This window comes from Prosopis cineraria, unplaced genomic scaffold, assembly GCF_029017545.1.
Source record: "Prosopis cineraria cultivar Desert tree isolate PC_DT_omini unplaced genomic scaffold, ASM2901754v1 PC2, whole genome shotgun sequence".
NCBI classification, from domain to species: domain Eukaryota; kingdom Viridiplantae; phylum Streptophyta; class Magnoliopsida; order Fabales; family Fabaceae; genus Prosopis; species Prosopis cineraria.
The window spans coordinates 14,311,634-14,337,371 of NW_026555333.1; the positions used below are offsets into that span (position 1 = coordinate 14,311,634).

Below are 25,738 nucleotides of genomic sequence, written 5' to 3' on the forward strand. Positions count from 1 at the left end.
AGTAATTCACAACTTCATCTGAAATCTAACAACGCCAAGCTTCTAGTTCCATTAGTCCACAAAAAACAGAAATTAATTTGCAAATTGGATTTAAAAAATTACAATTTAGAAGTATATTAAAATGAAAAAGAAATTAAAAAAATAATTATTTTGATTTTATTTATATTTTCAAGTTTAAACATTATACATCTCCATATTTTTAATTTTGGGTTGAAAGCATTTTTATCTTCCAATTATTCACTCAGGTGCTTTTTATTTTAAACTTTTATATGGTGTAATTTTGCTCTTCATTTTTTTGAAATAGTGCACTGTCACCCTACATTAAAAAAAAGGTTAACTTTTAGCTTAAAAATTAACAAAAAGATATCAAAAATTATATAAAATGACTTATAAAATTACACATAAATACTTTATAAAAAATTAACACCAATTAAGCCTCCTAAATCATAAAAATGTTATTTCTTACCCATTTAAAAGCTCAAAATATGATTTTGGCTAACCATTATTTTTTGAATTTAATTTACATTAGTTTTTTATAAAGTATTTATTTGTAATTTTATATCTTTTTTATTTTTTATTTATTTTTTATAATTTTTGAAGTCAAAATTAATTTATTTTAATGGAAGGATGTTTAGTACACCATTTTTAAAATTAAAAGATAAAATTATACTATATTAAAATTTAGAATACTAAACACTAGTGAGTAAATAATTGGGGGACACTTCTAATTTTTTCCCCCTGGGAATTCTCTAAAGAAAGACCTCCTCGGCAGCGATAGACCATTGACTCAAGCTTGGGGCACGATGGGGTTCAAAGTGAGTATGAGTTACATATATCATAGTTATCAGACTTTTAAATTGACTCTACAAATTTAATATTTTTATATTTTTAATTTATAAAATTATATTAATTTATTTATAAATTCAGACTAAATATAAACTCAATTAAACTCACGAGTTTACTTTTAAGTTTACTGTTTTTACATTTTTAATTTACAAAATCATATCAACTAATTTATAAATTTGGACTAAATACAAAATTGGTTAAACTTGTTAAGCTTGTCATTTTTTTTAGTTGAACAAATTAAATATATACCATGAAGAATTCAATTTATAAAAGTTATAAAACTTGGTTCAAAAAGAAAAACTTAAAATGCAAAAACTAATATTAATAAAAAAAATAAAAAAAAACCAAAAAATAAGCTCCCTCACTTTAAAATTTTTATGTCTTGTATATGATAATTTATTAATGCATATGAGTTTAATTTTAATAATTTATATTTTTAATATATTTAAATTAAATTATAATTATATTTTAATAATTATTTATTAATAAAAGTAAACTCCTACAAATTTATAATTTAAATTTACGAAACGGGTTTACATTTTTGTTATAAGTGTATTGAAACTTGCGACTTTAACAATTCTGACACAGACCATTAATTAATGAAGATGGATCCTCCTCCATCTTGTTTATTTACATCAGCTGTTGACGCCTTGGCTTTTCAAGTTTCACTAGTCGTTCAAATAAATTAATAAAATGATAATTTCATTATTTAAGAATATTTTATCTTTTGACAAAAAATGATAACACATCACGACCATTACTTCTAAATACTAATGCTAATATAATAAATAATAGTACTTTTCCGTGCTAAAAAATGCCCTTCCATTGATCTTATTACCAAAAACACATGTTTCATTATTTGACGGCTGTCACGTTATTGTTCTTGACAAATTTTTGTAATGCATTTGTTCAATAAAAAAATCTCAATAATATTTGTATTTATTAATTTACCACCACTGTAAATTGATTCTACGAAAAAATTGATAATTTTGATAGTACATATCAATAACGTTAGATATATACCCACGACGCTTAATTATTCATTGTGCAAATTAATTTAAAACAAAAAAAGATGAATCATGAATAAAATTGTTGTTATGAAAATAAAGAGGAAGAGAGTAAGAAAAGAGATCAGTAAGAGAAGCTTTGGAAAAAGAAATAAAGGAGTATATTTCTTTTCACTTAAGTGGCTAATGCTTTATATATAACATTTATTTATATACTTTCAACTAAAAAAATTGAGGGAGAATTTTATTGAAGGACTTGGGTAGCAACATATTTTTTAGTGGGTCCTAAAAAATTTTAAAATTTCAATTCAGTCCTTAGAGACTAAATTAAAAATAAGTTGAAAGTAAAAAAGATCAAAATACCCTCAATTTAAATATAAAAAAAATATATCAGCCACCGTTGCCAAAGCACCACCGCCAATAATCGAAGCCTCACGACAATGGCAACCACTGAACCTCTATCGTTGGAGCTCCGGCCTCCGACTGGACCACTGTCGACAATGATTGAAGAATTATGGAAAATTAATTTCTTCAAAGGTGGCCAAGGTACTATAAAACTCAAGACCCCTTGGTTCACCAAAAGATTTTGAATCACAACAAATTAATTTATAGTACATAACTTAATAGGACTTGTTAATTACTTAACTTTCCTTATTAAGTTCATAACTCCCACAACAAAGCTACATTACTTATTAATCGTGTAACTGTAATTGTTAATATCTTAACAGGACTTATTAATTACTTGAATTTACTTGTCAAATTTATAACTCCTTCAACTAAATTGCATTGCTCGTTAATCATGTAACTTTATTTATTAATTACGCAATAATACTTGTTAGTTGCATAGCTTGACTTATTAATATCATTAATAAGACTTGTTTAACTGTTTTTTCAAAAAAGCAACTAAATTACTTATTAATTACATAACTTTACTTGTTAATCCCTCAACAATATTTATTAATTATCTATTATCACTTGTTATATATATATATATATATATAATTTACATAAAAAATTGAGTTTGTCAGATAACAAAAGCGATGACAGTCGAGTTTTTCTTATCACTATTCATCAAACTAGATACTCAATTATATAGGCATATATATATATAGAAAGAGAGAGAAAGAGCAGTACCCTAAAAAGCAAATATAATATTAACAATTAAAATTAAAGAAATGACAAGTTATACTAGGCTTTTAACAAGTATACTTTTTATCATAATACTCAAGAGATATGAAAATAAGATTTATTACACAAATAATTTTGAGGGAGTAACGAAATTAACAAGTAAAGTTGCATAATTAACAAGTTAAATTGCGTAATTAACAAGTATTGCTGCGTAGTTAACAAGTAAAATTACATGATTAACAAGTAATGTAGTTCAGTTGAAGAAGTCATACATTTGACAAGTAAATTCAAGTAATTAAAAAGTTTTGTTAAAGTATTAACAATGATAGTTACACGATTAACAAGTAATGTAGTTCTATTGTGGGAGTCACGAACTTAACAAGGAGAGTTAAGTGATTAACAAGTCCTGTTAAGGTATTAACTAATATTGTTTAACGATTAACAAGTAATTTAATTCTATTGCAGGAGTCGTGGCGTTAATAAAAAAAGTTAAGTAATTAATAAATCTTGTTAAGGTATTAACAAATAAAATTATGTGATTAACAAGTAACATAATAATCAAATGATTTGAAATAAGGTTTATTATATATATATATATATAGATATATAATTTTATGCATTATATAATTGAATAGGTTGAGTGGCTTGGTAGTCCAAAACTTTTTGGTAAACCAAGAAGTCTTGGATTCTACACCTACTTTTGGCCATCTTTAGAGAGATTAATTCTTTATAATTCTCTAGCCACCATCGACAATGGTCCAGTCAACAGTCGGAGCTCTAGTGATGAAGATCTAATGGCTGCCGTTGTCGGCGAGGCTCCGATCATCAGTAGTGGTGCTCTGGCGATGGTGGCTAGTGGTTTTTTATATTTGAATTGAGGGTATTTTAGTTTTGTCTACATTCAACTTATTTTTAATTTTAATTTAGTCTCTAAGGACTGAACTGAGGTTTTGAAATTTTTTGAAACCTACCAGAAGATATATTGTTACCCAAATCCTTAAATGAAATTCTCCCTAAAATCTAACCTTAATGTTACAAGAGAATAAAGAAAGGCATGCTAATATAATATGTAATTTTTGATGGTTATAAGACATTAACCATGAAAAACTCCTTTTAAGTTGTTTACTAAAAGGTCATTAAAAATAAAAATTTTAAGCATTAAGAGTTATGAAAATTCACTATTATAATATTCATAACACTGATGATACACTATTATATTGTTTGGATTGTAGCTACTTGAAGGATAAACATGTGAAGCTACACGTGTGTCTGTCAAATGTTGGAAGTAACCCTCGGAGCTTTTTTCACACCTACATGTATTGAAATATACATATCAATAAAATTATTAAATATAATTTATAATCTTAACTTTTTATAAATTTTTAAAAATATTCTTCATAATAAGATATGGAATATATTTAAGGAGTAGAATATATTAGGATAATATTGGGATACCATTCGTCTAGTATGTATTACTCATTCCATTCTATTTAAAAAAATTAATTAAAGATTATTATTTCAATATTGCTCCTCATTGTTTCACTTCTTAAATTAATTTCATTCCCTCTCTCTTATTAATGAGAGTATTTTTAACAGTTTATAAAAAAAATTAAAATTATAAATTGTATTTAATAAAGTTTGTTGATATGTTTGTTTTTGTCCAAAAAATATGCACTCCCTTCAATTTTTTTTATGAGTCACTTCTAAGTTTTAACTAACTCACCAAAACTAACGTGAGTTGGTAAAAATTACAAAAATTATTTTAAAAATACATCACTTTTCAATTCTGTCCCTATATTTAAAAAAGAGTGATTTGATGTGTGGAAAAAAAATTATAAGTTAAAATATCATATTTCTTTTTAGAATTTGCTAAAGGGTATTTTTAAAATTATATATCAAAATTTAAAAAAGAAAATTTATTTATATAAAAAATTGTAAAATGTGATTTATAAAAAAGATAAGAGACGTGTAATTTTGTCAAAAAAATATCTAAGACGGAGAGAGTATTATTTGGAGCAAATGCCTGGGATTCCATGATTTGCGGATAACAACCTTATTTTGGAACCATCAGCAAAGAAAACTGTACAGTGGCCATGTGGATCCCTAATCTTTCTTGTCGTTGAGTTCACGTTGCTTTAAAGCTTAAAAAAATATATGTATGGTCGAGAGTGGACCCAGAAATCACTAACGTTCTTAAAAATGCATCTAGCGACGAGTCAATTAGTCACAGCCTTGCTTTTGGCCATTTCTGAATGAGACGCTAAAGTGAGAGTGACAGTGGGCCCGAGTGAAGATTAAAAAGCTTAGCAGTGTCACGTGACACATGAGCGAAACGACACAACCAAATTTACGTTCGGAAGATGAAGCCCCAAGCACCACGAGGGAGTGAAATGAAAATGTAAATATAGTCATGAACACGGCTCCAGTTAAATTGATTGACCCCTCTAACAAAGCGATACAATATGATTTCTGTTGTTAATAAAAATTAATCTTAATAATTAGTGAATTAGAAAATGATGAAAAATATTTAAAGATTACAAAAAAAAATTATTGATTTTCTTTGATTTTTATGTCATTGTTTATAATTTTTGAATTCTTTTTTTAATTTTTAATGACTTTTTTTTGGGTTAACTAACTGCTAAAATTAATTTTTGTTAAATGCAACGGTTAGATTGTACCACTTTTAAAATTTAAAGGAAAATATTACATAAAAAATAAATTTAGGGTTTCATAAGTTCTAGAACTATATTTAAAGACTAATTTACTCATTCACCTTTGTTTATATATATTAGATTTAAAATTTTAAATTTATTCAAATTTATTCAGAGACAATGGTTTAAGTTGATGGGTTGGCTTGCATAATTCATTAACTGCATAATTTAAGCTTGAATTTTTTCCTATATTTTCTTTCAAAAAGTGCTAGGTACTTTGTACTAATAAATATATCATTTTTCTCCCTAAATTATTTTTAGAGGAGCAAAAATTTCCTCCATTAATAATCCATTAATGGAGAGGGATTTAACCCAAAAGTTATTTAAAATAATTTTTTTTGTCCTTATTGGGAGTAGAAATGAAAACTTATTAAATTTTAAAATAAAATTAATAAAATTTAAATTTTTTTTATAATAAAACATGTAAAAAGTCACTTATAAGTAAGATTTGAAATAATATGAGTCAACTTACAGGTTTAAGGTTGGCTCGTATCCCCAATTATTAAATGTAGCAACCAAAAGCAAGGTTAAGTTAAGATAACAAGGCCAGCGCATTCAACAAAAATGACAGCTATGTGAAATTGAAAATGTTAGGAAAGTTCCACGCAACGTTATGCGAGCAATTTTGTAAATTTTCCTTTGGGGATGTCATGCTCATTTATCCATCAAACTATACATAGGCTTCATAGAAAAAGGATAATTGTTTTTGCTATTGAATGATCATTTTTGAGAGCCTAGCTAGCTGTCTGACAAAACCCTTTTATTTATATCAAATATAAGATGGTCTGTTGAACAATAAATTTTCTCATTGTATTGTGAGGTTTATTGAACTAAATTTACATTAAAAAGTCCAATCTATCACATATATTTGTATGCCATGATTTTTTTTAGTAGCATTTGACATATATGTATGCGATTAAAATCATTGAACTAAAATTCGTTTGGAGATTTTTATCCTTGGTAATTGTTATATTTTTGAATGAAAAGGAAATTCATTAAAAACTATATATGTAATATGTACAAAAAAGTAAAAAGCAATTACACCAGGCTTTTAAAGAGAAAAAAAACTTATAAATATGATCCACAATAGTTTTAACACATATAAGGAAAGAAGATTTAATAACAACGTTTTCAGTAAAAATACGTTTGTGGTGAACTTTTCATAATTTTTAATTTAAAATATTAATGTTAGTTTTTTAAGAAATGTTAATGTCAGGTGATTGAAGCATATTAGATGATTATGTGATAAAGTTACTTTGATAGAAATCATCATACATGTTAAGAGGGAGAATTTTTTTTCAGATATTCGCTGCAAGAGGATAATTTTTAATGTATGATCGATGTCTTTTATTAAACCATGACAGATGGAATATTGTGAGTCATGTGGTAACAATTATATTGAGATATGTTGGGCCAGCAAAAGGAGGAATAGACAGCGATGCAATGAACCGAGCAAGGGCAGACAAGACAAACATGCACATGGACGCTATTGTCATGTCATTCATCACACTTGTGCTTCTTTCGTTTGGGAAGACATGCATGTGTCTTTTATTCCTTTTCTTTTTGTGATTGAATGCAATGACGATAAGGGCACAATCCAAAATTTTATATACTGAAAAAAATAAATGCTTATTACTTGTAAAAATAAAAAAAATGAAAAATTAATCATTTAATTTATGTAATTTTGACCCATTTATAATTCAATTTTTAAATTTTAACTCATTATAATTCAGTTCTTATAATTTTAGCTCGGTTATAATTTAATCCATGAATTTTATTATTTTCAAGTTAGTTATTATAATTTTAACTACTTAAATATTAATTTTTATATTTTAAAAAACATAATTACAAAGATTAAATATATTTTAAACCTTTAATATTTATAATATTTATAAAGATTAAAAGAGTTTAATAATTTAAAATATTAATAATAAATTTTAAAATAATTTTAATCTTTATAATTTTATTAGTAATATTATAAAGGAAAAACATAACTTTTAGTCCCTGCAGCTCATATTTTGTTATAGATTATTGTACTTTTTTTCTATATTTTAAGTCCTTACACTTTTATTTTTTAGTATTATAAGTCCTTAAATGAACAAAATGAATAAAGTGTAGGGACCTTGAATGAACATAAAATACCAAAAAATAAAAGTGTAAGGATTTAGAATATTAAAAAAAAAATATAGGGACCTGTAGCAAAACATGAGTAAAGTGCAGGGATCAAAATGTATGTTTTTTCTATTATAAATATCAAAGTTTCAAAATATTGTAAATATTTAAAGTTTAAAATATCATAATTTTAATCTTTTAATCTTTAAATATTATAAACATTAAAGGTTCAAAATATTTCAAATTATAGGGACTAAATTATAAGAGGTAAAGTTTAGGGACTAAATTAAAATTATAAGAATTGAGTTATAATAATTTAAAGTTCAGGACTGAGTTATAAGTGAGTCAAAACTATAGAAATCTAATAATTAATTTTTCTAATAAATAAATAAATATATAGTAGACACTAAATAATACAACTTAACAAAAGACACAACAATTTATTAACATAGAAAACCTTCTAATACATGAGTAAAAATCATAGGTCATCCAGACCAATGAAACCAACTCTATTATGATCAAAATAAGGCATAAGAAAGTCCCAATAAGATGTACTAACAAGTGTAAACAACTAGCCAAAATATAAAAGTAACAAATTTATAAAAGAGCAGGAAAAAGAAGATGAAAAACACTCAAACCAAAGGCAAAATGGTGAATGGAATAACTCTTACATTAAGGTAATGAATCAATGATTCAATTGTTAAAATGATGAATTGAATGTTTTGAACCATCTATATAGATTTTAATTTGATCTAACAATTAACAAATTCACAAATGTAAATTTACCAAAATTGCCCTGTAAATATAAAAAATAACTTTCTTTCTTCTTCTCTTTCAAATAGTTGCGTCTCAATCTTGAATGTGACCTCTTTCAATTAACCTAATCTAAACCCTCTTCACCTTAATCAGTAGGGCTCATGACTAGTTTTAATATTGAGTCTACATAGGAAGGGAGTTCAAACTCAATATGCAATGCATTAGATCTTTTTTGTGTGAGAATGTTATCTTACATCATGCAACTAAGATTACCTATAAAGATGTATTTCACATAGGCAAGAAAGAAAACGCAAATAGTAAGTATTGAAGATTCTAAGTTAAATGTTATAGTATTTATAAAGGCTTATAAACAACAAAACTGCTCAGGACATTAGGTATGTGTTTTTTCCCTCACAAATATTCACTCTTGAACATGTGAGCCTAAAACACAATATGAGGGAAAAATATCTTTATTAATTTGAATAACTAAAAAACTTTACAATGAGGCATATGGCCCAATATATATATAGGCACAAGTAACATGAGAATAACAAGCTGTTACAACAGATAACATTAAACAACCTAGTACATATGTTCTACACTCCCCCTCAAGTTTGGAACTCCATAATTCTTAATTCCTAACTTGCTGAGAAGGTATTCACATTGCTCTCTTCTTAATGCTTTTTGTAAGAATATCTGCTAACTGTTGTGCAAATCTAACATGTTGAAGGGAAGTTATTCCCTGTACAAGCTTTTCTCTAATAAAGTGGTAATTGATCTCTATATGCTTCGTACGCTCATAGAAGACAGGATTAGAAGCAATGTGAATGGTAGCCTTGCTATCACAATGTATTTGTACTAGCTCTAAATTGCTCACTTTTAAATCTTTCATCAAGCCCAATATCCAAATTGTTTTTGCCACTGTTGACCCAAAAGCTCTATATTCTGCTTTAACGGATGATCTAGAAACTGTAGTCTGCTTTTTAGATTTTCAAGAAATTAATGATTCTCCTAACTTTACTATCAATCCTGTTACAGATCCCCTTGACTCAGTACATCTTCCATGGTCAGAGTCACAATAACATTCAAGCCTCATTTTACTTGTAAATGAGAGAAATATTCCTTATCTAGGACTGTTTTTCAAGTATCTAACCAGCCGTAATGCAGCATCCATGTGTGATGACTTGGGAGTTTGCATGTATTGACGCAAAATCTACACAGAAAAGGTGATATCAAGTTTACTTAAACTTAAACACAATAACTTACCCATCAATCTTTGATAAACCCCAGCATCTTCAAGGAACTTGTCTTCATTTGTCTCATCGAGAGTAAGCTTGAGGTTTTGTTCCATTGGAGTTGCTGCTTCATATGCTTCATCCAAACCTGTCTCGTCAACGAGTTCTAAAGCATACTTCTTTGACTAAGAAGAATTCCAGCTTTTGTTCTTACTACTTCTATCCTAAGAAAATATTTCATTTCCCCAAGATCTTTTATTTTAAATTAGCTATATAGATATTTCTTGGTTTCATCAATATATTCTTGATTATTTTCAATAATCAGCAAGTCATCTACACAACCTAACACAAAAACAAAATTACTGCCATGTTGTTTTAAAAACAATGAATAATCATGTTTGCTTTAAACAAAGCCCCCATTTATTAATGATTGAGTAAGTTTCTGATTCCATTGCCTGGATGCTTGTTTTAGCCCATAAAGAGGCTTTTCAAGTTTACAAACTTTTGATTTATATTCTGGTTTTGTTTCAAACCCCTGTGGGACAGACATATATAATTCCTCATGTAAATCTCCTTGTAAAAAAGAATTATCAACATCCATTTGATGTATGTTCCAATTATTCATAGCAGCTAAAGTTAGTACAGCTCTGACAGTAACCATCTTGATTACAGGTGAAAAGGTTTCATAAAAATTTAGACCCTCTTGCTGGTTGTATCCTTTTGCAACTAATATTGCTTTAAGTTTATCTAGATTTCTATCTACCTTGTGTTTTGCTTTAAAGACCCATTTACAACCTATGACCTTTGTTCCTTTAGGTAAAGGTACTGGTTTCCATATTCTGTTGGCTTCTAAGGAACTCATTTCCTGTTACATGGCTTTTACCCATCTATCATGCTTAATAGCATCCCCATAACATGTAGGTTCAATCACATTATCAATAGCAGCAATAAAATTTTGATATGATAGAGAAAGATGATCAAATTGAATGCACTCAATATTATTTTCTGTTTCTATTTGAGAAACATTTTTATTACAAGACAAAGAAGGAATTTGACTATATTGATAATCATTAAGCCATGTGGGAGTCTTTCTATGTCTAATAGGTCTGAAGTGAGGTTCTGGTTCTACCAATTGATCATCATCACTGCAGTTTTCTTCTTGATTATCCATGTTAGTGTTACTACTCAGTTGAGGTGTTGTAGGAGTCTGTTTGGTGTTAACTCTCAATGGTTTTGCCTCATCATCATAAATAAAAGAATCTCGCATATGACTCTTTACTTCCCCTTAATGCAAATTATCCATGAAAGAAAATTTATTTTCTATGGAAGTAACATGTCTACCAACAACTAAGGACTTGGTCTTTATATTACATAGTATATACTCCTTTTGTGTTGTGCGATATCCTAAAAAAATATAAGGATCAGATCTGGGTTTAAATTTATTAGTACAATGCAAATTCATAGCAAAAGCTAAACAACCAAAAACTCTAAGGTTAGTCAAATCAAGTGGCCTCCCATAAAGTTGTTCATAGGGTGTTAAAAATCCTAACAATCTTGAAGGAGTTCTATTTATTAAAAAAGCACCTATCCTAATACTTTCTCCCTAAAATTTAAGAGGCATGTTAGAATAAAATATAATGCTTTGAGCAACTTCTAAGATATGTCTATGCTTCCTTTCCATTACCCTGTTCTGTAGCGGTGTGTAGGGACAAGTTTTCTTATGAATAATACCCTTATTATCAAGAAAAGTTTGTACTTCTTTATTAACAAACTCAGTTCCATTGTCTGTACTTAGTGTCTTAACTTGTGCAAAAAATTGGTTTCAAATGTAAACCAAAAATGTTTTTATGTATTTAAAAGTCTTAGTTTTATTAATCATTAAAAATATCCAAGTTCCTTTTGAAAAATCATCAACAATAGTCAAAAAATACCTATAACCTTGATGAGTAAGTGTCTTGTGGGGTCCCTATACATTCATGTGTAATAATTGAAAATAAGAAGTAGATTTAGAAACACTGGGCACAAATGGCAATTGATTATGTTTAGCTTGAATGCATATTTCACATTTGTCATTTATTACAGAAGGAATATTGGCTTTCACAAGCTCTAAATGTCTCAAAACATCCATTGATGTATGGCTTAATCTGAGATGCCATAATATACTAGTTACAGTATTATTTCTATACACAACAACCATTAAATGTGATTTATTTTCTCCTTTCAACAAGTATAAACCCCTAGAAAGTCTACCAGTCTTTCTGATCATCCCACTCAACATATCCTGTAATAAGCAGAAATCAAGGAAGGAAGAAACAACACAAGCATTATGCAAGGCTAGTCTAGAGATAGAAATCAAATTGTAACAAAACTTCTTAACATATAAAACACCTTTTAAGAAAATATGATCGGATATTTTAACATCTCTTATATGGGTTATTTGAACGCGCTGACTATTTGGTATCTTAACCCATTTAGGTGGTCCTAAATAGGGTTTGCAATTATCTAAGAGAGTTAGAAAGCTAACAACATGACAACTAACACCAGAGTCAAGGATCCATTCATCATTACTCATGCTAGAATTCAAACCTGGATTTGTAGCCATGATGCTGACTATGGCCTCATTAGAAGTAGAATCTTTCTTTAGCATCTCCAATATTTGTTTGTATTGTTCCGGAGTAAAAAATAAATTTTTCTTCTTGTCCAGGGGGGTTCTTTGTTATAGCTTCTCTACTTAACTGGCTAGCACTATCATCTTATGGCCTCCTACCACGACTAAAAGAAAAATTTAAGGGAAAACCAATAAGTTAATAACAGGTTTCCCTTTTATGGCCCTTCTTGTAACAGTAGGAGCATTCATCTAGGGAATAAACACGTCTTCTTCCCTTGCCATGGCCTCTGCCTGCTCGTGCAGCATTGGTATTGAAAACAGAACCTTCAGATAAAATAGAAGAAGGCCTAAGTGTAATTTATCATTAAGATTCCCCTTGAATGATCATGGAAAAAGCCTAGTTCGTCGAAGGAAGAGGATTTTGGAGCAAAATATGACTTCAAGCCTGGTGGAAAGATTCATTAAGCCCATGGTTAAGGTTAGATAGAAGGTTTGTGATAATGGAGATTAGGATTTTAGAGTGCAATGATGAGGAGAGCTCGAATCTACGAAGGAATCTGAGATAGGATTTAAATTGTGGCTTCATTCTGCTGAACTAGGTGCGTCTTCTTTGATTCCTTGATCGATTTCTGACTTTTTATTCTCTGAATCTTGCTCTTTGTACACGTTCTTACATTCTTCATTTCTATGCTTTTTTTTATTGTGTGCTACGAAGTCAACTTTAATATTGGAGCATCAAGGTAACATTTACCTTAAATGAACTCACACGGAGCATTAATCTTCTCTTTTATTATCAATTAATAATTAAAAAATTTATTTACTCTCTAATGGCTCCCCGATTTCACATCTTTGCCATCTTCTTCTTTTGCTCACTACTTCTAACTTTGCGAAGCTTGCCTCCCCCGACCACTTCAGAACCATTCTTTATGATTTGATCCTAATGTCCAAAATTTTACCAAATATAGACATGCGAGGAAAAGCAATTTACCTTGAAGCCACGTGAGGTAATCTCTTTTTTTTTAATGTTTTTAATTTTTTTTCAATGAGAAAAATAAATGATCTAGTGCTTGTAAAAATTTTTGAAAGGAGATTAGAATGATTTGCTCTATTGTGAAAAATATCTGCTATCCAACAATAAATAATTAATTTATTTGGTAGGAGTTAGGACTATTGAGTATGGACGAGATGAGCAATTGATGGACTTGAATGGTTATAATGAAGTAATGGTGGATTATGAAGGGAGTCGCACATGTCGCAAGTGGAATATCACAATTTCATCTATGAATGAGACTTTTATAATTTACTATAATGATGTCACGAGTGGTTATAATGATGGTCTTGATTGTTTTTATATAGATTTCGCTTGTTTCATATTAATTGTGATTTACTATTGTTTTATTAAAATATCTTGTCTATATTTTTATTGGTCAATCGTTGTCTAGAACCTTGCTTGCTATTTTTTTTTTTTTGGTGTAGATAAAGAAGTGGAGGCTATTGTCTATATTCAATGCATGTTTGTTGATGATCATTCATCTTTTCTGCACATGCTAACACCTTTTAGTGCTTTTATATTTTTTCATGCGGATTGCATTATAGTTTTTGTTTACTTTACTTTCTGTGTTATTGTCTTGTGGTGGTGGTTGGATTCTATTCTGCTCAAGTAAAGTGAGGGAAATACTATAAAAATGATTTTTATGTATGTACAGAATCATTTTCAAATTATGGGAACTTGGATTATTGGTAAAATGTTTTCAACTTGAAACGTGTTGATGGAGATTAGATTTGGTGGAGTTGGTTTCATGTATTATTAGGATAAGACCTATTATTATTGTTGTTGATCTTATAGCTTGAATGCTCATTGGTTTAAATTTTCAGTATAGACCTTCTTCATGGTTGAGTTTATATTGATGAAATAAGACATTGAAAATTGGCTCTATGTAAAAAGTAGTTAGCTTATGATTTACTTAGTTGCTTTTGAATCCACTACAATTGTGATTGTTCGCGTTGATTATTCCATTTATTTTGAAAACATAAGTTACATAAAGAATAGGTAATAAAAGGTTTAGTTGTATTTGATAATTTCTTTTATCAAGAATGTTGCTTGATTTATTTAGAATTTTGAAGCTAATGCCTACAGATCTATAACACATGGACCAAAGGTTGAAATAATTAATTTTGTGATTCTAGAAATGGCTCGTAAGTTATGCTTGGTCTTTTTACTTGGAAACATATATTGTGTTTGATATTTATTTTATTATTGATTATTTTGGACAAGGATAGGGAATATTTATTTTAGCCTAAAATGCGTAAAACTCTCCTGAATTTTGAGATAATTACATATAACTCTTTTCACCTTTAAAAGTTTAAAATTAACCCCCTAACCTTTAATTTTATTTTTCAAAACTCCTTATTATTAATTATGTTATTTTTTCATGAAGGTTAAAATGTCATTCAATTAAAAAATATTATAATTTAATCTAATATTACCATGTTAGATTAATTTTAAAATTTATCTAATATTTAAATATTTAATATTTAAAATTTTAAATATTTTAGTCATGTGCATTACATTAATCTAACATGAAAAATAAATAAAACTTTATCTTTTAAAATAATAAAATCATAAACCATTGATAACAAAAAAGCATGGATAAAACTAATATAAATATAAATATTTAAAGTTTTATATAGTTATAATAACATTTTTTATGCTATCAATGCCTCAACTATCCAAAAAATATAAAAAAATTATTATAAATAGTTATATAATATAATATTTTTGTTTAATGACATTTTTAGTTGAATCACATTTTAACTCTCATGAAAAAATAACATAATTAATAATAGGGAATTCTGAAAATAAAATTAAATATTATGAGGGTTAATTTTAAACTTTTAAAATTGAGGGGGTTACATGCAACTTTCTCAAAGTTCAGGAGAGTTTTGTATATTTTAACCCTTAATTTATGAGTCTATTAGGATACTTGTAGCGAGCATTGCTGTTGGAATATATATTTTACCGCGAGCTGTTGTTCGTTTTGCTGCTAACTATAATAGTTTTCCTGGGTAATATGACAGATGAGACCTACTTTTGAATTTCTAAATATATGCTTGCTATATTATATCAGTATTCTTCATTCAAGCTATTTCTTGCTTTTATAGTTAATATTCTTGAGTGATATGGATGGGAACATAACTTGACTGAAGAGTACAGCTAGTGGCCTACTCAATGACTTGGAATGTAATGATGCTACTTTGATAGAAAACCTTATAAATGACATGTGCCTACTTGGAATTGCATATTGCAATTTTTTAAAAAAAAAATACTAGGCAATATGCTGAATTGTTTTTGTTTTTTTTTAATAATAACAAAGTTACATAGGTATCACACATACATGACGGTTTTTACAATTGTCTTCAAGTATCTATTTCCACAATATAGGACGGTGTCATAGAGGATCGTTGTCAACGATCTTCTATTGAGAAAGACAATCGTACTCTATTGCCTTTTTTGGTGTGGTGATGAGGTATAAATATTAAATTGATTATTTTTTAAAAAATATAATCATAATTTGCTAAGAAAATAGAAGCCCATTTTTATATAGCTTTTAATTGGTACACCAAAGTCCACCTACTCTTCTTGGCTTTGACCTACTTACACAAAAAAACTTTATAAAAAAAAAATTTAAATGAATTGGGTGTTAATGACTCATTAAGATTAGGGCATGCCTTCAAATTTAAAAAATACTTATAAAGATATTTATAAATCATATATTAACAAGATTAGATTCTTACATTGACAATGAGATTTGATTTGATGATCTCATAGATTATAAACTAAATTCTTAGACTAATTGTTGTTGGTTAGTTAGGCAATTTTCCCTCAAAGTAGTTATTATATTTCATTGATTTGGGCACACCTCCTCTACTTAAGACTTCCCCCCCTGCAAATGGGCACGTGACTTGGGTCATTCTCTCCATCCATATATCTTTTAATGCCGAACCAACCTTTGATACTATTGGTCGATCCACAACAGCATCGAAATGCTATGAAATTCAGATGCTGAGTTTGACTAATGATGTTTTTTTTAATATTTTACTATTTTTTCTGTTAAAAAATATTTTGTTATTTTTATTTTGTATACATATCCATTCAAACTAAAAGATAAGTGAAAATTTATAAATAATTGTTGGAATCTAATGTAAAAAGTTATCTCGATAATCTTCATGGAGAACACGCAACTAACTATTGTCTATTTATATGAGCACGCATTTGAGAGTTCAATTCAATTTCTTCTTCTTTTTAAATGTATATCAAAATAATTTAAAATATATAAGGTATATATTCCTTTTTTTTTTTTGCGGAACAGTGCTTGCTACATACTCCACTACTCTAGTACTATAATATCTTGTCGTTTACAATTTCGATCTCAGTTTAAATCAGGTGTGTTTGGATTAATGTTGGGTAAAATAGAGTTTGGATAAAATTGATTCTTAAGCATGATTTTAGTAAAATTAATTTAATCAAAACGCATGAGGACCTATTTGATTTTTGCGTTGAAGGGCTGGGAACTATGATTTTAAAGTTCAAACTATGTTTTGCTGAGAGTAATCATCAAACAGTACAATTTTTAAAACCACAATTTTTTTTTGACCAAATTCTAAAGCCATAATTGAAGACTTTAAAACTAAATAGTGGTTTCCCCCCTTTCAAACCATGTTTAAGCCCAAAAACCATTAGCATTTATGAAAGAAGTAACAGTGCGTGCTTTGCTTTGGGCCAACCTCAATTTTGCCAAACCTTGATTTTGACTAAAGCCTTATTTGTAGATCAATTCTATTAAATTTTAAAAAAGTAGAGAAGTGGGATTTTGTTATGAAAATAAGAAAAATATAACAAATTGAGATGAAAAAAAGAAGAAGAACACGAGAGAATTATAGAAAAAGGAGAAATAATATTCATTCACTTAAATATCACAAATATGTAGTAGATAATATCTATTTATAGGTCTCTAACTCTATACAAAAATTATAATTTTATAAACAAAAGAATTATTCTACATGATGGTATGACATGAAACAATTGAAGGTTATATGAATAAATATTAAAAAACCACCTAACCACCTATTTAAGAGCAATATGGTAAATGGCATTAACTATGAGATGAAATCCTGAAAGACTACGAAGTTATGAACATCCACAAATTATAATATTCATAATAATCTCCCTTGGAAATCCATAAACAAATACTATACCTTGTTAAAACCTTATTTGAAAAAAACTCAATTGGACAAAAACCTAATCAAGGAAAAAGAGTATCTAATATATATTCCAATTGTCTCATTAAAACCTTATCAAGAAAATCCTATGAAATAAAACCTTTGTTAAAGAAAAAGGAGTACAACATGAACTTTATTTACTCTAACGATGACATCAATTTAACTCCCCTCAATAATAACATCACTTCTTGTTATTGCATCTTAATAAAGAATACTAATTTCTCAAATTTGATTGTTGCAAATATTCTTTTTAGCTAAATTATTCATGATGTATTTTCATCATACATATTCTTTTAACATATATTTTGGATATGTTGAATTATCAATATATATTCTATTTGTCTTATGAAATGAAAAGATCATGAAAGAAATGTTATTATGAAAATCATTGTAATGTCGCTTTAACATTACCAACATTTCACTACTTAATCCACATTAATAATTAGAAGTTATTAAACTACAAGGCTTACCTTAATCACTGAAAGGTTAAAAAAATAAATAATTAAAAACTTTGAAAATTGTTTGGGATCCCAAAACCCTTCAAATCATTGGTTTGAGCTCAAACCGATACATGTTTAAAACAATGAGAGCATTAATTAACAAAAAAAAAAAAAACCACACAAGACAATAAGGGAAAAAAGGTCATTTTACCCATTTGAACACATCTGCCATGGCTTGCTGAGAAGATAATTCTCGCTCTGTGTTATGCATCGCGGCATGTTATGATACACCATGACACATTGTCATGATGGCTCACTATAAATGATTTTTTTATGTGCATCATTTCCACATATAATTTCTAATTGGAATAATTTAAGTGCTTACGTGTAGCTTATGTCACAATCTAATTAATGACACGAGTTTCACTTTAATCCAATATTTTGCTTAAAATTTGAAAACCCAAATGCCAAATGACCACTTATATGTCATTTTCAAGCAAACTAGCGTCTCAAACACCGAACCTGTGTCATTACTTACAATTAAGGCTTCAGTCACATCTAATGGACTAACATGTACTTAATTAAGCAATTATTACAATAATCACATATTTCAAATTAAATTTGGCCATATAAATGTCCAAATTCCTACAAAATAGGGCCACTTCTCACATTCTCATATAATTTACTTCTTGGCCAAATACTTTACATTTTATCCATTCAAAACACATTAGTTATGCACTTGTACTAGTAAGCCCTCTACCAGATATGCCACAAACACATGTAACTGAGCTATGATACACACCACATAAACTCAGACTTGCAACCAAAATATTCATGCGTTCCTACTTAGCAAGTTATAAATATAAACATATATACAAATTCACTACTCAATATCATGTAACAGGGCATTACAATAGTGATCTGACTATTCCTAACCTAGCTTTTTCCCTCAACTTCTATCAATCTCTGTACTTGAAAAATAATAACCATGGGGTAAGATAAAGTTTCAATAACTGAAATAATTCACATCTATCTATTAACATGTATAACTACAAACAAGTATGTAAAGCAGAACTCTAAACCACCATATTATAATACATATAATCAATATCACATGCATGAATATACAATCTATTCGCACCTCTGTATCAACCTCAGACTGAATCCATACGCTACAATACTAAACCAACTTTGATTAAGCAGATTCAAATTCACCTTCCATCGGAGAACTACCCAACCAAAACTATTTTATCTTACTTTTGAACTACAAACCCCCTATTACACATACAATTGAGGTGTTATTTACTCTAATACCACACTCTTTCGAGTGCTAAGGAGCACATAATCATATTATAATTATCCAAATGTCTTATAGTAACAGTCCATAACAAATTCCCAACCACATGAATTTCAACACTACTCCACCTAAGGTGAATTCTCACCTTTGCTATCATGATTATACTTTTAACATAAAATGCAATCAACTCATTTTGTCATATTCACATTTTTTATTAATTATTTTTAATTACAAATACAATTAATGAGATATATATATTATTTCTCAAAAATCATTTTCCTTTCTCACTTTACAAGTTCTAAATCACACAACAAATAATATCATGTTTAATTTAACAAACAACTTATAAATAGTTAAACAAATTAATAAATAGTATGAATTATCCGGTTACCTTAATACTTTTATTATTAGAAGGGTTACCTATAGAAACTCTTAGAACTTCAAGTTTCCTTCAACCTCAGAGAGGTTTCAAGTCATTAAAATATATAATATTAAGCATTATAGGCCAATTTTCAACTCATTACAAGTACTTATTAACACTATTAAACTAGCCTAAACTTTTAACTTTTATCATAAGACAATTCTAAGTTCTACTCAATCATTACAAGCTCCATACAACTTCTACTAATCCAATTAAGATTCATATAAGATTCTCACAATTTTAAACCTTCTAGTTGAGGTTAAAACTCAACCAAAACCTTAAAATTCCATCAACAACCACCAAATTTATTGTAAATTTTTAATTTAACTTCTAACAATCCTATAACAAGTATTGGGCCAAAAAATAACCCCTTATAAACTCAAAAAATAAATTTCTTAGCCTCTCAAACCAAAAGAAAATTGGGTAGACCAGAAGAGAAAAGGGATATGAAGCTTACTCAGAAGATGATATGTCGAAACTAACTTTTAAGTACTCAAAAATCAATGCACTAGCACAGAGACTCTCTTCTTCATCATTTTAGTCCTTCTTTCCTCTTTTTTCTCAAATTTTCTAGCTGGTCCCCTTTTTAATTTGGCAACTTTTTGCTTCATGCGTCATACAGTGAGATACTCCCAGCTACAGCTCCCCCTTTCTGATCCTAAACTACTCCACATCCATCCTAGCCTGATCTTAAAGTTGGCCAATGACCAAAACATCAATTAATAACCTGAGAACATTATTAATTTAATTAATTTACTAATTTATCATTTAATCAGCTATTAGCATCCAAATTTAAAACTTAAAATGTTACAATTACCATGGTATATCTTGCTACTTTGAACAAAATGATATGATATAATGATTTTATAGAACTAGACCTAATCTATATTTCAATATCCATTTATGCACGTACAAAAACTTAATTTTTCTTACAAAATTATAGTACATGCAACATTAGAAAAATATGTAGATATTATCATAGAATATATGGTACTTATAAAACATTAAATTTGATATATTTTGAAGACAAAATTATCATAGAAATACAATGATTTTGAAGTCAATAGGATGTTTAATAATAAAATTTGTAAAATTATACATATTTTTTTAATGCATATCTACTGAGTTAATTATATCTACTCAGATGATTTTAATTAATACAATAAATAATTGTCTCAGTCATGTTTCTAGCATTTGTTTATCTTTTAAAAATTCTCATATAAATTTCACTATTCAGTGGATCATATGCATATACTATAACATCCAATAGACATATCATGTTTTAATTTCATACACTATTAGATTAATGATATACAAAAAAATTCACCACAAGATAATATACATGATCACAATCATTATTAGACCATTGTAAAAATCTTTATTTTTACATAAATGGTCATATATCTCATAATAATTTTCACATAAATATTTACAATAATTTTACATTTCAAATGTTTGGACTACATGTCCATGATTTTCATATATTTAAATGTAATTTTACTTATATTGCGTCACTTTCATTCTTTTTCTTTTGGCCAATCATATTTTCATCTACTTTCTATAGCATATTTGTGTTTAAGATCTTTGTTTGATCATGTGATATTATCATTAAAATTATTTCCGGCAACTTTATGTTTTTGGTTTTGTTTTTCTAATTATGACATAACCTTTTGAAATTTTTTTACTGTTTTCAAGTACATGAACCTTTTATAGGATTTTCATAATCAATTATATTTTGACCATCTTTTAGAGTGTCTATCTCTTCCATGTGATCATTTTAATTAGGTTAAAGATGCAAATTTGCTTGTAAAATATCATGTGAAGGGCGACTAGTATTCTAATACAACTGGTTAAGCTAGCACAACCCTTTACCAGTTGAGTTATGTGCTGGTTGAAATAGAGCTATAAAAAGGGTAGGCTAAATTAGGCTTTGACAAAATAGGCCTAAGCCTAGCATGAAGCCTGTATAAGGCTTTTTTCATGGCTCAAGCCTAAACCTACCTAAAGTCTAACTTAACTTGAAAGCCTATTTAAAAACCTGCTTAAAAGTAAGACTTTTAATTAGAGTCGCATTTTTATTTTAAACATCTCAAATATAATTTAGGACTATTATAGTATATAATATATAACATAATTTATCAATTATAATGTATAATAATTGAAAGGACTTACCAACTATAATACAATATAATAACAAAGTAACAACATTAAAATTAATATATTAATCTAATATGATTAAAAATGTAATTAGAAATAAAAAAGAATAAATTAATTAAAAATTAAATGGTGAAATTGACGTTTTTGTGATATATGCATGCATGTATGTATGTAAATAATCCAACCTATTTTTTCTTATATTACCTTATTTGACAAATTACCTGTAGAGTGTATAAGCTTTATGACTTCTGACATGACTTGATATTTTGATATTGGTTTTCATGCACAGTTTTACCATGGTTATATATTCAAAAAAAAAAAAGCCATCCTGTTGTGCTCATAAGCTAGGCCTTAAAAAAATAGACCTAACTTATTTGATTAAATAGACCTAATTAAAATTTTGAACCTTACCTAAGCCTATTTGATGAATAAGTTAAGTTAAACCAAAAATAAGCTTATTTTCATTTCTAGTTCTATTACCTCAATTCTCGCCTCTCTTATTTTTTCTCATTTCTATTCTCTCTGTATTTTATTTACAACGGCGGGCTATTTCTTTCAGTTTTGATTATTATTATTATTCATATTCATTTCATCGCGATCTTGAACTCAACAAGTTGGACGAAAAAAATTAAAACAACATTTTCCAAGTTAAACGCATTGTATTCCACGCGTAAGGCCGTTCAAAGTGCCTTCTCGTCCGTTTATTCCGTTTCTCTTCATTGTGGGCCCTCCAATATGCCCTTTCTTCTCCTCTCTCTCCCCTCCTCCCCCGTCCCTGCACTCCTCTGTAGCCTCACCACTCTTCTCCATCTCTATTCCCTCTGTGTTCACCGTCGCTCCCTCACAGCCTCACTGCCTCCTACATTCTTTTATGGTTCGTTTTCTCTTCTCTGTTTCTTTATCACCAACACTTCATGCACATTATGGATATTAGATATTGTCGGATTTTTAACGTAATTTCAGCCCTGTTTTTGTATATTCTAGGTTTTTTATGGGTGAATTTGCGTTTGCTAATTTTTCTTGGATCTGGACAGGTTTTACGTGGTGTTGGGTGTTGGAAATATGGCTTATAAAGTCGATCATGAATACGACTATCTTTTTAAGATAGTATTGATTGGAGATTCTGGTGTTGGAAAATCCAATATCCTTTCTAGGTTTACGCGAAATGAGTTCTGTTTGGAATCCAAATCTACCATTGGGGTGGAATTCGCTACGAGGACGTTACAGGTTGATCTTCTAATATCAACCCCCTTTTTTTTTTTGCCAACTTCTAGTATCGATCAACTTTCATGTAATTCGTGTTTAGAAAGGTGCTGGGTTCCTTTTGATCCTCCCCTTCAATTAGTCTTTACCTGGGTCAAAAGTAGGTCCCAAAAGAACAAGATGAGTGAGTGAATCTCTTTCTACTTTAAGGATAACAACACGTGATGAGTTTGTTCTGTTAGAATGCTTGTACTCTCATCATCATTGTATCTGTGTGTGGCAACATATAAAGATAGCTGTGGCTAGATAGATACACTTGATGTCATGAACCCATCCAGATATTTCTATTCCTGATGTCTCTGTCATGTATAACAGTTTTCTTCTCTGAAGAAAATGGGACTCCCATTACTGAATTTCTTTGAGCTCTCCAGCAACGTTTGCATTACTACATTTTGGCATCACTTTCGTCCATATCTTTTAGAGATAGTACTACTAAGACCCTCCAGTAGGACAACAATTCTTTAATTGGATAGAATGTGATAAAACAATTTACAAACTTTGATCTAAAATTTTAGTTCATTAGAGTCTCCATCACTAAGTGCTCTGCCTCTAATTGATGTTCAAAAACGGTTGAATGCTGATGGAACCCGTCAAAGTTCTTTGGTACCATATAGCATGACCAAATGCTTTGTTCGCACTTCAAAAAGTTTGGCTGAAAGAAGGCTAGTCAGAATGTTCAACAAAATTAGGGATGGTCTCAACCTGGCCCGATCACATTGGATTGCACAATTTTAAAAAATAAAATTGTGGTCCAAGCCAATCTTATTGGCAAGTTTTGCTGATCCAAAGACTTGTACATCTTTATCACGAGCCAAAAGCTATAATGAGCACGGCTTATTTCTCAAAATTTTTTATTGTATAGGGGACAAAATGTCTAGTTGCTTTGTATGAAGAGTTGGTTATTGGGGAATCCATTTTTATATTGGCACAGGTGGAGGGGAAGACCGTGAAGGCACAAATATGGGACACTGCAGGTCAAGAGAGATACCGAGCAATCACAAGCGCCTACTATAGAGGAGCTGTTGGAGCCTTGTTGGTGTATGACATAACAAAAAGGCAAACATTTGAAAATGTGCAGAGGTGGCTTCGCGAACTAAGGGACCATGCAGATTCTAACATTGTTATCATGATGGCTGGAAATAAATCTGACCTGAATCATTTAAGAGCAGTCGCTACTGAAGATGCTCAAAGTTTGGCTGAGAAGGAGAATCTATCTTTTCTAGAGACTTCAGCATTAGAGGCCTATAATGTTGAGAAGGCATTCCAAACCATCTTGTTGGATATATACCAAATTATGAGTAAAAAGGCCCTGGCAGCACAAGAAGCAACTTCCTCTACTGGCCTTCCTCAAGGGACAACCATAAATGTCTCAAATTTGTCAGGTAACGTGGAAAAGAAATCTTGTTGCTCAAATTAAACAGGATAGATCTGTGTAAAAAAGGAGAGTGAACTTGCTCATAGAAAAATATAGTTATATGAAACAGTAACATGAGGAATACTTGCTACCAGCTGCCAGATTTTCCTTTATATTATTCTTCTGGAAGATGGAAGAGGCGGATATCTTGCCTCTAACACTCGCAAGTGAATATGATGAACATGGCAGTGTTAACAAATTTGTCTTCGCTTTGGAATTAAGTGATTATGAAAAGCAGCAATGCATACGGAGTTAGGTTATTTGGTACAGTTGGTGTTTGGTTGGAAGCAATGTAATAGTTTCTCAACAATGTCACTCATTTGGCTCTTCTGATCTGCCTATCTTTGTTTTCTTGTATTCACAATAAGATATTTCATTTCTTCTATCTATATGATGTTGCTTGTGAATTGTAATTTCAGCTATGCTTGAAAATGCTTATTCTAACTTGTTGGATGTGCATCTAATATGGAACAATAATATGGGAGATTTTAGGTACTTTAACATAAAATAATAACAGTAGTAATAAGCAAAACCAAACTAATCCTGAAATACTATACAAACATGTGTGGATAACAATGGCTTCCAAAAGTTTATTCTTCATGTTTATGTCTATTATTTGCTTGCTCATCTTGTGTACCTGAGATTTTTCTGTCAAACAATTTGAGATATCTTCTTCAGCGGAATTGGCCAAACAGTTGACAATGTTTTTTTTTTTTTGGGTAAAAAAACAGTTGACAATGTTGAGTAACAGCTAGTAATTCAGGAATGATTGCGTGGCGGCTAATTGTTTGTATTTTTTTTATTAACGGTGAATACACCAATGAACAATTAAGGAATTATCAGCAAACTTTTAAATTGTTGAAGTTGAATAAAATGATTAAGTGAAAGCAGATCTGTTGTGTCTACGTGTTGAGCAGGATAAGGTGATAAACACCCTAGGCTACAAAATGTATTGTTGGACCAGGTCTAGCACCAACCTGATTTTGGTTCGGTATCTGAAGAGTTGATAAAAATATTTTTAAAAATAAAAAGAATATTTTTAATTTACGAGCAAAAAAGTATC

At 29.1% G+C, this 25,738-nt stretch overlaps 1 protein-coding gene across 1 annotated transcript; it reads left to right on the forward strand.

Annotated features, from left to right (window-relative positions):
• The first annotated feature begins 22,718 nt into the window (after nucleotides 1-22,718).
• LOC129301639 (ras-related protein Rab11C-like) lies at nucleotides 22,719-25,121 on the forward strand. The gene is made up of 3 exons (XM_054940212.1): nucleotides 22,719-22,872; nucleotides 23,033-23,225; nucleotides 24,193-25,121. Exons 2-3 carry the CDS (start codon nucleotides 23,061-23,063, stop codon nucleotides 24,676-24,678), a joined length of 651 nt encoding a protein of 216 aa, XP_054796187.1. The 5' UTR covers nucleotides 22,719-22,872; nucleotides 23,033-23,060; the 3' UTR covers nucleotides 24,679-25,121.
• The last annotated feature ends 617 nt before the right edge of the window (nucleotides 25,122-25,738 follow it).

Bases quoted from the DNA above. Each gene is read 5' to 3' on its own strand.
- LOC129301639 (XM_054940212.1), top strand. From the start codon at position 23,061: ATGGCTTATAAAGTCGATCATGAATACGACTATCTTTTTAAGATAGTA. The intron at 23,226-24,192 runs GTTGATCTTCTA...ATATTGGCACAG, and splicing joins TCGCTACGAGGACGTTACAG to GTGGAGGGGAAGACCGTGAA.